Source organism: Octodon degus, unplaced genomic scaffold (assembly GCF_000260255.1).
Source record: "Octodon degus isolate 3935 unplaced genomic scaffold, OctDeg1.0 scaffold00233, whole genome shotgun sequence".
NCBI lineage: Eukaryota > Metazoa > Chordata > Mammalia > Rodentia > Octodontidae > Octodon > Octodon degus.
In genome coordinates, this window is record NW_004524809.1 from 182622 (window position 1) to 199169 (window position 16548).

At 48.5% G+C, this 16548-nt stretch overlaps 1 protein-coding gene across 2 annotated transcripts in view; it reads left to right on the plus strand.

The window, feature by feature from the left end:
- LOC101593043 (ras-related protein Rab-43) overlaps positions 1-14841 on the plus strand; it is a 29583-nt gene extending 14742 nt beyond the window's left edge. Inside the window, exons 2-3 of one of the 2 annotated variants that reach the window (XM_004645601.2) lie at positions 9979-10162; positions 13167-14841. In XM_004645601.2, the coding sequence (XP_004645658.1) occupies positions 9979-10162; positions 13167-13417 (435 nt within the window). In that variant the 3' untranslated portion in view covers positions 13418-14841. Of the gene's footprint in view, positions 1-9978; positions 10163-13166 lie in introns of those variants that run through there. The other variant, XM_023705927.1, reaches the window with a different exon arrangement.
- The last annotated feature ends 1707 nt before the right edge of the window (positions 14842-16548 follow it).

The window sequence follows — 16548 nt, forward strand, 5'->3', positions numbered from 1 at the left end:
TATTTTTTTCCTATTCAAACTTAGTAGACACCAAATTAATATACATAGATTTCTTAGTTTCTTTCTTTCTTTTTTTTTTTTTTTTTTCAGAAACGGGAATTGAACTCAGGCCCTTGCGCTTACCAGGGAAGCACTTATTCCACTGAGCCATCTCCCCAGCCCGAACTTGTTTGTCAGAATGTAACCTGGGTGGCATCTAGTCCAATTCCTAGTGGGTCTTCATTGTCATGTGAAACCTCCTAATCCTAATTTTTACTGTCTGTGTTCCTCTCTCTCTCTCTCTCTCTCTCTCTCTCTCTCTCTCTCTCTCTCTTTCCTTTTTTTCTGAGACAAGGTCTTACTGTACAGTTCAGACTGGCCTTGAACACACTTTATAACCCAGGCTGGTGTTGATCCTTCTGCCTCAGCCTTGTAGAGCTGGGATTACAGGCTTGTGCCACCATACGCAGCTATTGTCTGCATTCTTATCTGAATTCTAGTCTTCTGAAGCCTGACCAGAACCACCCACCAGGCTCTGCTTACAACATTCTGAGACTTCTCTAGCCCACATCTCCAACAAATCTCTCCAAATTCCTCCTGCAAACCAGTTCCAAAGGCTGCCACATGATCTTGTACAGTCACAGCAAGAAACACTGCTCCAATACCAACATTTCTGTATGAGTCAGCATTTCATCGCTGGAATGTATTTCCTAATATCACAATTTAAAGGAACAGATTTATTTAGGCTCTTGGTTGCAGAGTATTCAGTTCATGTTTGGCTGGCTCTGAGGCAGAATTGGTGTAGTACAAGGTCTGGAGGAGGAAAGGTGCTCCCCCATGGCAGCCAGGAAGCAGAGCTGGAGAGGAAAGGGCCAGAGACAGATGTAGTACCCAAGATCACATCTCCAAGGGGCTGGACAGATGGCTCAGTAGAATAAGCACTGGCCTGGCAAGAGCAAGGGTCTGAGTTCAATCCCCAGTTCTGCCAAAAAAAAAAAAAAAAAAGACTCCAACATCACACCTCCATGGCCTACCCAGACACTCCCCAGATGTGCACTTCACTGATCCCCTGTGGGCTTTAATTCCAATCAAGTTGACAATCTAATTTAACTCTCACACCAACAATTTTTTTGTGTGTATAAGTAGTGCTGAGGGTGGAACCAGGGCTGTGTGCACAGTAGGCAAGTGTTCTACCACTGAGCCACACCCTCAGGTCCCCTAATGTCTTTTATAATGTTTCCCCAGCCCAGTCTCATGTGTCCATACTTTGATTGCTGTGCCTCTTTGCCTCCTAGTCCAGACCAAAACCTCACTTTTTAAATTTTTTATTTTATTTTTTAGCAGTGCTATCCTAATGTGTCTCTCAGGCTGTTGTTGCACTCCAACTTCAGCTTCTCGAGTAGCTAGGACTGTAGCATATTGCTATGCCTGGCCTTTTAAAGAAATTTGTTAGGGGCTGGTGAGATGGCTCAGTGGTCTAAAGCACCTACTTAGAACGAGCTTAGCAAAGCACAGGGACCACAGTTCAATCCCCAGCACCACATGCCAGCCAGCCCCGCCCCCTGGTGGGCTGAGCTGGCCACACACACAAATAAATTAAAAAAAAAAAAAAATTTAAAGAAATTTGTTTATTTATTTATTTTTGTCTTTTTGAGGTAAGGTCTCACTATACAGTTCAGACTGGCCTTGAGCTGACTTTGTAACCCAGGCTGGGTTAATCTCAGAACTTGGGAAGCCCCAGCTTCCCAAGTTCTGAGATTACAGGTGTGCACCACCACACCCTGTTGCTTACTTCATTTAATTTTATATATTTGATTTTATTTTACCTGAGTCAGGGTCTCTCTGTATAGTTTAGGCTGGCCTTGAAGTCGTGGTGATTCTCTTGCCTCAGTCTTCTGAGCACTGGGATTACAGATGTGCACCACCACAACCAGCTTCTTTATTTCTTATATTTCGTATAAGCTGAGCTAAGTTTAGAGGCTCCATGAGTCTCAGGTTGGGCTGTCCTGGCAAGAATGTGCCATGGGTGTGTGCTTGGTCCTGCAGTATTCATGTCAGGCAGACTGCAGTGTCAGGGACTTGCTGAGAGTAAGTAAGGTCATATTTGATAACATTGTCAGTGGTGTCTTTCAAATTTGTCCACTTTTGTTTAAAGAATTTTTTTTTTTTTTTAATGTTTTGGTACAGGGTCTCACTACATAGCTCGGACTTGTAGTGTAGTGATCCTTCTGTTTTCAGCTTCCCCAGCGCTGAGATTACAGGCCTGCACCACCATGCCCAGACTTGGTCCGCTGGCTCCGCATGCTCTGGGGGTGAGGCCAGTGCAGCATGGGGGACTGGGGATCGAACCCTGGTCCCTGCGCTTGCCAAAGCAGGTGTTTAGTCTGCTGAGCTATCTTGCCCGCTCTATAGTATATTCTTTACTGCCACATACAGTGGTACATGATTGTAATCCCAGCTATTCAGGAGGCTCAGGCAGGTTCTCAAAGTTTGAAGCCATCTTGGACAAGTTAATGAGGCCCTGTCTCAAAATAAAAATATAAAAAATGTCTGGGACTGTAGCTCAGTGGTAGAGCACCCCTGCATTCAATCTCCAGTTCCCGAAAGAAGGAGAAAGAAAGAGAGGGGACAGAGAAGGAGGAAGAAGAAAAAGATTCCTCTGTTGCTCTTTCAACCTTGTTCTTGAAGTATTCAGAGCCATAGCCTTGGGGCTGGGGATGTAGCTCAGTGGTGGAGCACATAACATGCTCCAGGCCTTGACTTTGATTCCCCAGCACCAAAAAGAACCCTAACCTAGACTTTGGCCTTTTCTATCTGCAACAGCAGCAAGCTGAGATGCGATTAATACCTAGATACCCAGAAGGTGCTCTGATGGGATTAAGATTATTGGCTAAAGGTTTGCCCAACTGGCACTCTGAGACTTCAGCACTCATTTGAAGATAATCACACTGGGACAACACACTTTGTTCATCCTGTAAATTCCTGCGTTCTTCCAGGTACCACTCTAGGCCCAAAGAGAGACATAGATAACTCAAGGCAGTCCCTGGGCTTCTGAGTCACCTCTAGTTGGGGAAATATTTGGAAACAAGTACCAGGCATGTGATGCTGTTAGTGCTGTCACTGTGGTAACTGGGATTTCTGAGCCAAACCTTGGACCATGTGGCCCAACTAGTATGCTTAGGTTTATTGTGGTGACAGCAGCACAGAATGTTAACAGGACAGTTCCTCCAAAGCAAGGCCCGCAGTTGCCATGGCTTTCATGGAAATGTATACTGCACACTAGGGAGGTCCCGAGAACATGACAATCTGACCTCCACTGGGCCATGGAGATGTGAGGGAGGGACGAAAAGACTTTGGGGACTGGGCTGTGGGAGTGTAGGGCCATCAAGGCTCAGGAGGCAGGGTGCTTTTTGCCCAGATTGGGGAGTAAGACTTTTGGACAGCTCCTGATTAGGCCAGCCTGCTGCAGGGCTCCTCTATGCTTTGTCATGAGGGCAGCAGGAAAAGCAGTAGGCTGGTTGAGGGAGGCTGCCTGCCAATGTTTGTTCCTGGGAGTTGATGTGGTGACTAGTGGAGAAACAATGAAGATCAAGGTCCCCAGATCTGTCAGAGGTCTCAGTGTAGCCTGCATTCTTTTGATCAAAGTACTGGGGAGCAAGAGGTAGGGTTTGAGGGGCAGAGAGCTCAGTTTGGTACTTGACACCAGGAGTCCCTCCAGGCTGAGTCACGGCACTGAGGAATTTGGGGGGAAAAAGGCTTGGGTTTTAGGGAGTTATGCAGAGGATGCAAGGGTGAGAGAACGCAGATATGAGTTGTGCTGCTGGCCCACCAGAACTCTTTCTGAATGGGCACACTTGCTGCGAGGAGGGGATCACAGCCTGCCTGGATTGGGTGAAGTTGATCTGGTGGCCTGTGTGGGAGTGGTCACTTCATGTTTTCCCCGGTCCCTAGTGGAGCCTGTGTGTGGTTAGGACAGTGGCAGGGAAGTGGCTAGGATGGGAAGCACACACTTTGGGTAGCTGCTGCCCTCCCAGACTGTGAGAATGAAATTCAGATGGCAGAGGCCAGTGTGACTGTCCTCACATAGCTCTGGAGCCCCAGACCCTGAGCTCCTCTTTCACTCTACAGTCACAGTACCAACTGTGGGGAGTTGCACTTTAACAAGGAACAAAGAAAGTCCTTTCTGATGTTGGGTCCTAAGAGACCCAGCTAGAGAATGGGAGGAATTTGGGGTGCAGGACTCTGTCTCAAGCCCATGGCTCCTTCTATCACAAGCTGCGTTCATGATTACTTTGATTGTCCCAGCCTGTGTCCCTGAGTCAGTGTAGTCTTTCCCCATTGTCTGCTGCCCACCTGCCTGACCACCCAGGTGTGTGGACCACCCAGGTGGGCCCTGTGTTTGTGGCTTCAAGGAACACTGACAATTGGCAGCTGCTGATTGTTGTCCTTGCCTGTCTGGGCTAGCATTTGGGCTTGAAGCTTCCCTGGGGACCCAGTGCAACAGGGGCAGCCAGTGACAGGAAACTTCCTGGTTTGACTCGCATATCCCAAGACAAGATTTAAAAAAATGGCTCAAGAATTTGTATTTGGGGGCCGGGGAGATAGCTCAGTAGAAAAAGCGCTTGCCTTGCAAGCCTAAGTGTCTGAGTTCAATCCCTGGTTCCACAAAAACAAAAAAAAAGAATTTGTATTTGTATTTCTGTAATCACTTTAGGGTCTGTCCCATCAGTTAACTTCACCAAAATCCTTTTCTGAGATGGAGGAGGAAGAAACTTTCTGCTGCTTGCCTTGCTACTCAGGAAAAAGATACCAAATAAATACCACTTGTGTTCCTGACAGGAGGGCCCGAGCTGGCACAGGTGTTGACAGTGCACTTCCCGTGGTGCTTTACCCTCATAAACAGGATGGTTTCTCACAGGGCACCTGTGAGATTTTGTAGTGGGACCGGCAGCCGCAAGCCCTGGAAGAGCAGCTTCCATAGATTCCTGATTTGCTGAGGACTGTTCCATACCAGGCCCTGTGTTGATGCTTGGTAGTACAGAGAAGGATAAGGATGCTGTCCCTGCTAGGCATGGCAGTCCCTTGTAACCTTATTTTCAAACAATCTCCATACTTTGGTCACTTCTCTGTACCTTTACTGCCAGCACCCTGGTCTTGCCAGACCTAGATGCTGGCAACTGGTCTGCCCTTGCTCTTTTTGTGCCATCTTATTCTCTGTCATCCTCTGTGCAGTGAGGCATCCCATTCAAAAAACCAAGGGGCTCAAAAACTCCTTGAGCTTCTGCCTTTCCCACTTCCCTGGTTTTCTCTCATCTATGCTGTCATCCCTTTCTCCACCGCAAATGCTGTCTTTGCCTTTTGTACTCAGCTCCCGAGTTGCCTTGGTGCTGGGTGGCCCACTCCATTCCTGTGAGAGTCTCAGAGGCCTTAACATTACCTGGAAAAGAGACATTTCAGCCCATAGCTTCAGATGTCATGCAGGACACCAGCAACTTCCCCGTCCTTATGCAGGCCCCTTGGGTTCCTTGGGTACATCAAGATCTAGCAAGTGGTGTCATGGCTAGAATGCTGGTGCGAGGGACAGAGAGCCTGGAATTGAGGAAGGAGCTGTGCTGTAGTACAGCAAGTCATGCTCACAGGAACCGTCTGGGGCCCCCTTCCCAGGGCAGTGTCCTCAGTGATCCAGTCCTTTCCCTGACAAGCCCACCCCTTAAAAGCACTGGCACACTGAGGGCCAAGCTTCTCCCCCATGAGCCTGAAGGACCCTCACACTGCTGCACTTTTATCTCTCCCTGGAGCATGCTTGCTAAGTCTCTGGGCTTCAGAGCATGCTCTGTGGTCACCTGGCCAGGCCACCAACACCCCTCCTCATACCCTATGATGCTTCCCTGCTTGTTTTTATTTCTATTAGTGTATGGTTGAAATACATGATGGTCACAGTCCTCAAGGGGAATCAGAATGTGGACATCACACATCTTGGCCCTCTCTATCTCTTGGTCCCCTTCTCATTTGTGAAAGTTCTATGTCCTATTTCCTATCATCTGTCTTTCATTTTGCTCTTTATACTTTGAGTTTTTCATATAAGAGAAAGTATGCAATATTTAAGTTTGTGTGCCTGATTTATTTCACTTAGCATTATGGTCTCAAGGTGCATCCATTTTTCTACACATGACTCCAGTTTCTCCTTTATGGCATAGTAGTGTTCTGTTGTGTGTAAATACCACATTCTCTGTCCATCAGCATCTGCTGGATATCAAGGCCACTTCCAAGATATAGCTGTTGTGAATTGTGCTACTCTAAATATGGGTATACATGTAGTCATGGCAGTATGATGACTTTGATTCTTTTAATTTTTTTTTTCAGAACCAGGGATTGAACTCAGGCCCTTGTGCTTGCCAGGGAAGTGCTTATTCTACTAAGCCATCTCCCCAGCCCCTAATTCTTTTAATCTGATGCCCATGCTTGGTATTTTTTGTTGTTGTTCTTACTACTATCTGGTATGCTTATTAAGTTTCGCAGGTGGCCTCAAACTTGTGGTACTCTTGCCTCAGACTCCCAGTACCCCTGTGTTGGGATTATAGGCAACACACCATCATGCCTGGGGTTCTTTTTTTTTTTTTTTTCTGGTACCAGGAATTAAACTCAAGTCCTTGAACTTGCCAGGCAGGCATTGTGTACTTATTCTTTATGTTTATTGTTTAATAATATTTCTTATATGCTAAATTTATTCATAGAATAAAATATCGAGTTGTTGAATAGATCATGTTAAAATATTTAAATATATTAATTGCATTATGAATATAATAAAGTTAGGTATGATGCCACACATCTATAAATCTTGGGAGGCTGAAGCAGAAGGATCACAAGTTTGAGTCCAGCCTGAGCAACTTAGACACTGTCTCAAAAAAACAAAGAGCTGGCAATATATAGTTCATTGCATAGCCCATAGGTTCAATTTCCTGTATAATAAATAGATACAAATGATTATTCTATCTATCTATCTTATCTATCTATCTATCTGTCTGTCTATCTGTCTATCTATTTATTTGGTACAGGGTCTTTCTATGCAGTTCAGACTCCTAGTGATTCCCCTGTCTCAGCCTCCCTACTGCTGGGATTATAGGCACGTACCACCATACCTGGTTTTGTTGGCTGGCTTGGCACACTGGGCATGGCATGTGGTACCAGGGATCAAACTCGGTACCAGGGATTGAACTTAGTTCCTGGGATCAAACTCAGGTCCTTACACTTGCCAGGCAGGTGCATAGACCGCTGAGCTATCTCCCTGTCCCTTTATTTATTTATTTATTCATTTTAATGAGAAAAAACTAGCAATGAAACAGTTTCAAAACAGCTTAGTAGGATAGTTACAATAATTAATACATTGCATATTGTTGTGTTTGTAGTAGTTTCTCAAAGGAAAAGATGCAGACATAATGTCTTATCTAAACAGTATTAGTAGGGGCTGGTGAGATGGCTCAGTGGTCTAAAGCACCTACTTAGAACAAGCTTAGTAAAGCAAAGCGACCACGGTTCAATCCCCCAGCACCACATGCCAGCCAGCCCCGCCCCCTGGTGCACTGAGCTGGCCACACACACACACACACACACAATAAATTAAAAAAAAATTATTAAAAAAAAAATAAACAGTATTAGTACAAACCTTTCTTCTCATTGAACTAATAGAAGGTAGCTGTGTAGCTAACCTAACTATTTTGAACTCAGGCCCTTGCACTTGCCAGGCAAGCGCTTATTCTGAGCTGTCTCTCCAGCCCCTGGGATATCCCCCTTTTTTGTTTTGTTTTGTCAGAGATGGGTGTTCCCTCATTGTTGTTAGAGAAGCTGTATTTGGAGAAGTCTTTAAAGGACTTTTTCATACTTGATGCCAGTTCAAATATTGTAGGTACTTGAATTCAGCAAAATAACCCAAAATAGTCCAGTAGTCCATAATAGTAGTAGGTTATCAGCAGAACTGGCAATTGTCTGAAGTTGTTGACTTGAGCCTTTTATAGTGGTTTTTGTTGTTGTTGTTTTGTTTTTTTGAGACTAGGTTTTGCTATGTGGTTCAGGCTGTACTTGAACTCACTATGGAGCCCAGGTTGACCTCAAAGTCACAGCTATTCTGTTTTAACCTGTGGAGTGCTGAGATTTGCAGGTGTGCACCACCACACCCAGATTTTCCTCTACTTTGGAAGGATTTCTTCTACCTTATCTTCCAGCCCTTGTGTTGTAGTTTTCATATTTTATTTATTTATTTATTTCTGATACAGAGTCTCGCTACATAGTTCGGACTCATAATGATCTTCCTGTCTCAGCCTGCCCAGTGCTGGGATTGTAGGCATTTGCCACCATGCCCAGTTGCAGGACTGGCATGGTGTGCCTAAGATTCCAGGGCAAGCACAACGTGTGGTACTGGGGATCGAACTCGGGATCTTGTGCTTGCCAGGCCACTGCTTGTGCTGCCGAGCTATCTCCCCAGCTCTGTTACCATATTTTTTTAATTTCCAAGGCTTTTATTTTCTTTCAGCAGGCCATCTTTCCTGAAAAGATTGGATTCTGGGGCTAAAGAATAGTGTAGTAGTAAGGCACATGCCCAGTGTGTTCCAGATTCAATCCTCAGCACCATGACAAAAAAGACAGTACTGTGTTCCTCATCCTGGTTTATGGCTCTCTTGTTCCTGAAGATACTGCTGCTGTTTTGCGGTGGTGGCATCTGGAGTTCACTTCTCCCGTCAGGTTATGCTCCTCCTCTACCTGCTGTACTCTGTGTTCCGTCTGGATGGAGAGGACCTGTCGCCTCCCCTAGGACACCAGGAGCTCCAGGTAGAGCCCCTCATGGCTGGAGTGGCAACAGGAAATCTCTGGGGAGGGGTTCCGTGGCCTGTTCTGGCCTGTGCTTTAGTTCCTTTGCCTGTGCCTAGTGCCTAAGGAAAGGGCAGATGCTATCCCAGGGCCAGGGCCAAGCACTGCTTGCAGGTACTACCCAGAGCAGTGATGGTAAGCCTTTTGGAGACTGAGTGCACAAACTGCAACTCCAAACTCCCCTATCACAGAGTGCCAGTGCTACAACTAATCCTGAATATCTGATACTCTGCTGCTGGGGTGGGTTAACTCAAGTGCTGACAGAAAGGGATCTGTCTGCCTTGGTGTATGCCAAGCAAAGGGGCAGGGAGCCACCCCACGAAGCACCAGTTCCATTGGCCTAGAAGGAGGCACATAGTGACCTGCCTTCTGGGCCCAACCTTGGGAAAGAAAGGAAGTGAAGGGAAGGTGAGCAGCCCTGTCTTGGAGTTTTAGGGACCCCAGAAAAGGGTTGAGCAAGGGACATATTGTGACCTAGCCTGATCCCTAGTGTGCCCATGTAGCTGCAGTGACAGCTGCCTCCAGGTGTACTTTGAGCATGAACATCCAGGTCTTTGCCCTCTAAAGGCATTGGGCCTCTCCAGCATGGGAGTTTCCTTATGGTTCAACAGTCCACAGCCTGCACTAAGATAGCAGGCCATCCTCTGGGGTGATGGCAGAGTCCTAGGGAGCCTTCAAGTACAAGCTTACTTCCATCAGGTAAAGAGGTTGGCTGAAACAAGGAGCTTGATGCCTTCACTTAACCAATGCCCATTAGTGCCCTCTGCGGAGCTCCTGCTGGCATAGCTGTGGTAAGAAGCTGCCTGGCTTCCTTTGAAGCAGCCATGTTTAGGAGGCTGGGGTGGTTTTGTTTGTTTGTTTGTTTGTTTGTTTTTTGTTTTTTGTTTTTTTTTTTGAGATGGAATCTTATGTGGTTGATGCCAGCCTTGAACTCAATATGTAGTCCAGGCTGGCCTCAAGCTTGTGCCAACTTTCCTGAATGCTGGGATGACAGACATTTGCTGCCACCTCTGGCAGGAAACCAAGCTCTTTGCAGATATAGCAGTCTATGGTCCACACAGACCTGCAGGGCATCCTCCTTCTCTGCTGGTGCCAGCATGCTGGGGACCACACTCACAGTGGGCTCTGTTTCTTTAGCTGCAGATCTGGGACACAGCTGGCCAGGAACGGTTCCGCACCATTACCCAGAGCTACTACCGCAGTGCCAATGGGGCCATCCTTGCCTACGACATCACCAAGAGGAGCACCTTCCTATCAGTGCCCCATTGGATTGAGGATGTAAGAAAGTATGCAGGCTCCAGCATTGTACAGCTTCTGATTGGTGAGCAGGGATTGGGCAGGGATGGAAGGGGCCTTGGGACATAGTTACTATTATCTGGTCTCAGCCTCCCTCTCTTTTCTTCTTTTTTCTCTTCTTTTCTTTTCTTTTCTTTTCTTTTCTTTTCTTTTCTTTTCTTTTCTTTTCTTTCTTTCTTTCTTTCTTTCTTTCTTTCTGTTGTTGTTGTTTTGTTTTTTGTGACAGGGTCTTGCTATGTAGTTTACACTCGTCAGGAACCTACTGTGTAGCTCAGGCTATTCGTCTCCTGCCTTCATCTCCTGAGGGCTGGATGTTTCTATTTATCAAGTATAGGGCAAGCCTAGAGCAGAGAGAAGTGAGCTTGCCCAGTAGGAACAGAGCAGAGTTTGAATTCTGAGCTTCCCCACTCTGGTCCTGTCATCACCTAGAGTGCAGTGAGTCACAGCAAAGTATGAGAGAGGATGGGAGGAAGACAGCTGGCACTCTATAGCAAAGGTTTATTCCCTTGTCCTTGAAGCTGATAACATGGTACTATGGGCTGGTGATGTAGGAAGGGAAATTTATTTGGCTTCCAGCTTTGGAGGGCCCAGGCCAATGGGCTGCATCTGATGGTGGCCTCCCTGTGGACAGAGTCCCTGGGTGGCACAAGTTTCACAATGCAGGAGACATAGGCATGTGTGCCACCTGTCTCTGCCCATTATAAAGCCACCTGTATCAGCATGGGGGCTCCAACCTTGCCCATTCCTGATGCCTCCATAGCACCAAAGTCCCACTAAGCTTCCACCCTCCCCTCCTCCTAGTAGAGATCAAGCTCAAGCCCGAGTTTCAGAAGGGACAGACAAGATTGCTCCATAGTATCAAGTGTCTTTACCATGTCCTGCTGCATCTTCATAGTCACAGGAAACTTGCCTCACCAGCCCTGTCTTCTGTGATGGGGGCTGGATTCAAAAAGTCCCCCAAGCCCATGAGCTCAGATGGCAAGACCCAGCTTGTCTTTCTGGCCTGGCTGCTTGCTTTACTTAGGACATTTCTCAAAAGCCTTCTGTTACAGAGCACCTCATACAGGCACAAAAATAGAACCATGTAACAGACCCAGGTCCCCATCAACCTCCTCTAGCCATTTGTAATTCAGTCCACCTCTTTGTTTCTCTGTCTTATAAACCAAACCCATGTGCCAAATTCTTCTGTCTATATACCAGCAGGAATCTAGAAATACATGACAATACCATCTTCACATCTAAAAATATTGATAGTTCTTACCTAGACATAGTGGTATGAACTTAGGGTCTCAGATACTCGGGAGCCTGAGGTAGGAGGATCACTGGAGCCCAGAGGTTTTTGAAGCCAGCCTGAGGGCAGTCGTCCTGCCTCAGCCTCCTAGGTAAGCCAGGATTGCAGCTGTGTGACACCATACATAACTAAGAATATTAGTAGTCTTACAGATTCTTATCCTTTCTTTGTGTGTCCTGCCTATGATCATGTTCAAACAATGGTTTGGGAGGACACTGAGAGAAGAGCCTAAATTCTTTTAGAAAGAGATCAAGTAGTGAAAGTACCTTATGGGCCGAGGAGATGGCTCACTGGAATAAGCGCTTCCCTGAAAATACCTTAGAGGAGCCCAGATTGTACCCACAGTAGAGTGGTAATTTGTGCTATTACTCTCAGAAAAGCAAAATCATCGAAAACCACAGTTTACAAAGAATAAAATCATCTTAGTGGGGCACAGTGTTTGAGACCAGCCTGGACTACTGAACTGCATAGTGAGACCCTGTCTCAAAAAGACAAAACTTTAAAAAAAAAAAATCATCCCAAAGGACAATAGAAGAGAATAAAGAATAAATGTCATAACAATTTTAACAAAACCAAAAGCAAGTTAGCAACTTCAGATTTGTTAAGAAAATGGTAAGTGCATGATAAGCCTCCCTACCACATTCACTGCCTGTTTTTATCTCTGCTCTGCCCTCCTCTGGTGAAGGCAGGGACACTGACCACCCAGAGATGAGTGCCCAGCACAGGTCACACACAGGTGTTGGGGTGGGGCTCCCAGGGCCTCCTCAGCTGGAGCACCTGTGCATCTTCTCATCCTGCTCCTGAGGCAGGAGTATATCCACAAGTTCAAGGCCAGCCTGGGGTACATAGTGAGACCTTATTGTAAAAACAGTAACAGCAGATAAGGACTGGGGATATAGTTCAATGATGGTGCCTTAGGTTTAATCCCTAAGACTAGGGAACAAAATGAGTAAGATAGCTACTTGGGAGACTGAGGCAGGAGGATCACATGTGAGACGCCAGCCTGGGCAATTCAGCGAGACCCTACTCAAAAATCAAAAAGGCTTGGGGTGAAGTTCACTGGTACGGCCCTTGCCTAGAATGGATGAGGCCCTGAGTTCCATGCCCAATGCCAGGGGGAAAAGAAAAAGAGCTTCAAACTTAGGAATGTCTGTTTTGTTTTGTTTGTTTTTGAGATAGGGTCTCACTCTCGTTCAGGCTGGCCTTGAGTTCACTATGTAACCCCGGCTGACCTCACACTCACAGGTACCTTCCTGCCTCAGCCTCCCAAGTGCTGGGATTATAGGCATGTGCCACCATGCCTAGTTTTGGGTTTGCTTTTGAGACAAGGTTTTGCTTATGTAGTACAGACCAGCCTTGATTTACCATATAGCCGAGGCTGGCCTCAAACTCTCAACAATCCTCCTGGCTCAGCCTCTCAAGGGCTAGGATTGCAGGCATGCATCGCCACACTCAGATAGGAAAGTCTCTCTTGAAACACAGTCTACTGGGGACCAGGGAGATGGCTCAGTGGAATAAGCGCTTCCCTGGCAAGCGCAAGGGCCTGAGTTCAATCCCTGGTTACACACACACAAAAAAAAAAAAAAAGAAAAAAAGAAACACAGTCTACTGTGCCCTGGTGTAGAGCTGACAGAGGGATGATGTGGCACTGGGCTGTCAGGGTGGCCCTGCCTGGCAGAGCTAGGCTCCTCCGGCCCTCGTGGGTCTTACCATGATGCCCCTGGTCTTTCCACAATAGGGAACAAGTCTGACCTGGCTGAGCTTCGGGAGGTCCAGCTGGCTGAGGCACAGAGCCTGGCTGAGCACTATGACATCTTGTGTGCCATTGAGACATCTGCCAAGGACTCAAGCAATGTGGAGGAGGCCTTCGTGCAGGTTGCCACTGAGCTCATCATGCGACATGGGGGCCCTATGTTCAGTGAGAAAAGCACCGACCTCATCCATCTGGATAGCAAGGACATTGGGGAGAGCTGGGGCTGTGGGTGCTGACGGGCATGGCTGGGCTCCCTCCTTCTCTTGGGCTCTGCACTGGAAGGAGATGCTGGGAAGGAGGAACCAGACTTCCTGCAGTGCCTGGTGGCTGGGACAATGAGCTGTGTGTTCTCTACATTCTAGGACTGCCCTGCAACCTGTCTGACCCCAGGGTGGGATGGGTTGCCCCATGCCATCTTCTTCTTTGCCCAATGAACTTGACTTTGCAGCTGGTACCCAGATTATGCCAGGCTCTTGGGTTCTCTGTCCAGTCTAGTGAGCAGGAGCTAGCTGGACCAGTTCTTGAGTGTAGCCTGTTGATTCCCCTGCCAAAAGTGGCTTTTTCCCTCATGTCTGCCACAGCCCTGGAAGTCCCCTGGGCCTGGCTTGCTTCCCTATCAAGATCTCAGTTTACTGGTTCTCCATGTGGCTTCTCATTTTTCATTAGCACAAGTGTGGGTATCATGGCCCGTGGCAGCTGGATATGGCCACAGTGACTAAGCCTTCGGCCTAAGGGGCTAGGAGCTGGCAGGAGAAGGACACTGAAGGGAGAAGCAGCAGCCTTGAGGCACCAGGATGCAGAAGAGCAGTGGAGGGTATGCTCAGTTTCTCAAGGTAGGGCTGGGTGCTCAGCAACAAGCCTCAAAGCCACCTGAGTCTGAGGGCCCAGGGGCCCTGGGTGCCCAGCCTCATTCCTGGGTTCACAGATCCTCCTGCCACTGTGTTCATGATCACCTGCTCCCTAGAGGCCCAGGAAGCCCACGGTTTCTCAATAACAAAGGCCTCACCTGGAGGCATGGCCAGCTGACTTTCATACCCCAGGCCTGTAATGGTCTCAAGCTATGCAGGGTGCTAAGGTTGGACAGCAGGTGGGGACCCCTAAAAGACAGCACCATCCACTGCACAGGGGGAACAGGATCCTCCCTATGTACCTTGGCCCTGGCTGTTCGCTGTTCTCTGAGGTTTGGGGTTCATTGACTCAGTGGTGGTGGTCGTGTACCACCCAGGTGGTCCTTGCCGTACTGCAAGCACAGTGGCCACAGAAGACCCTTTCCTGGGGCTGGGGCATGGACTTGCTTTCCAGCTGAGACTTGGGTCGGTGGGTGAGCATGGCGCCCATGGGGGGCAGGGTCCAGGTGGGTGAGGAGCTACATTCTCATGCTGCATTCCCAACAGCTGCTGAGCCTCTGCCCTCCGTGATGCTGGGCCTGGGGTGAGCCTCGTTCTGCTAGTTCCAGTTGGCCTGTGCTGTTGGCACCACCCTGGCCCTCCACTGCTGCACCTGAGCCTGCAACCTCTGCCAGGGCTGAGGCCTCTGGGGTCACTGTTAGGACATGTAGAGCTGAGTCTACCTGGGCACAAAAAGGTCACTTGGAGGGTGACCCTGCAAAGCCCTGCTCTTGGGTGACAGAGCACACTGGGATCAGGGGTGGTCATTAGAGCACTGGGGCCTCCCAGAGGCCTGGATGTCTTTTGCCTTGGGACAGACACTGCAACCATCACCTTCACTCTGGGACACCCTGTCTGCCCAGATCCAAGGACAGCATGGGACAGAGCTCACTTGTCACCTTAGGATGTGAACTACCACCCACTGTTCATCACAGGTTGCCTAGGGGCAGGGAGAGCAGAACCATCTCCACTAGGACTCTTCTCTGTGGTGGCCCCTTGGCTGGGCCAGCAGTCAGAACACCATGGCACTTGTCTCTTTCATAGTCTGAAGTATCGAGGATGTGGGTGAGGGAAACCCCACCACCCTGGACAGAAGTATCCTTGTGCCCAGTTCAGAAATCCAAGTTGCCTGGATGGCCTGCCTTCTCTCTCACCCCAGAACCCCCATCCCTCCTTGTCTACTTCCACCCCACCCTAGTACTTCCATTGCTCCCTCTACTTTCCTGCCTCACCAGACTGCCCTTGTCACGTTCCTGTCTTCTACCACCGTACCCGTATCCTTGTACTCTCACTTGAGTTCAGTGGGTTCCAGTTCTACTGGGCCTGCTCAGTGGCATGTCTGAAAGGGCACCTGGTCTGGGGATCCCAGGGCGCTCGAACAGTGTCCACATAGCCTCAGCTTCTCTCCTGTCCATCCTACACTGTCCCGGCTAAACATTCTATGCTGTCTTGGCCTCCCTGTCCTGACCCTTCTGCTGCCATCTTCATCCCTCCCTCTCATTCCTGTCACTTAGAATCTCACCAAAGACACACAGCAGGACACAGCTGAGTCCCTGGCAGAAGAAGTCCTTCCCTGCCCTGTGGCCATGAGGTCCCTACAGTTAAGTGGAAGCCATTTCCTAGGGAGCAGCGACCACCCCTCCAGTCTCAGTGCCAGTGTCCTCAGGCTCTGTGCTTTCTGCCCCCTGGACTTGGGTATGGAGACAGGGAAGGGTGTGGGAAAGAAAACAGAACCAGTGGCCAGTTCTGCCCACCACTACGCCAGGTCCCAGTAGCCTGACCTCTGGGGCCAAAGGGGAGCAGTTTTCTCTCTCGTTTCCAAATCACCCAGTGGAGAAGTAGCTGGGCAGGGGCTCCTGTCCTCCCTGCAAGGGGTCAGCCCCAATGTCGTGGCCCCAGTGCCAGGGAGCCAAGGAAGTTCAGACACTAAATTCAGTTCTCTTCCCTGGAGAATACCAGAAAGCCGGCCCGATCAGCCCTGAAGGCTTAGATTCAGGGGACAGTGGGGACCTCGGCCAGCTAAGGATGCCATTTGCATTGGGATTTGTTCCTGTTACCTATTTATGAATATATACATCTTTATAGCAAATCTATTTTTAAAAACATGGAAAAATTGCCTTTGTGGAAACTTTCAGAGCCAGAGTGTAAAAGCCTTCAGCCATTAAACCAATTTCAGTCAGGAGCCAATGTGCCGAAGACTGGTTCTGATGGTCCCCTGTGCTGCCATGGCCAGTCCACCACCTGGAGCTGTGAGACATCTTCCCCAGCCAGCCCTGTGGCCACTTGGGCATGAATCCCTCAGATCCTGAAAGGCAAGGTCACCTGTGTAGCCTTGGGCAAGTCATGACCCCTCTGAGCCTTGGCTCCCATACTTGGCATTGTGCTAGGGAGGGCTTTGTGGTGGGGCGCAGCCCTGGAGGGAGGGGGTCACTGGCTCTGCTTTTTTAGGGGAGCAGATGAGCTTAAGCCTTGACTTCCTG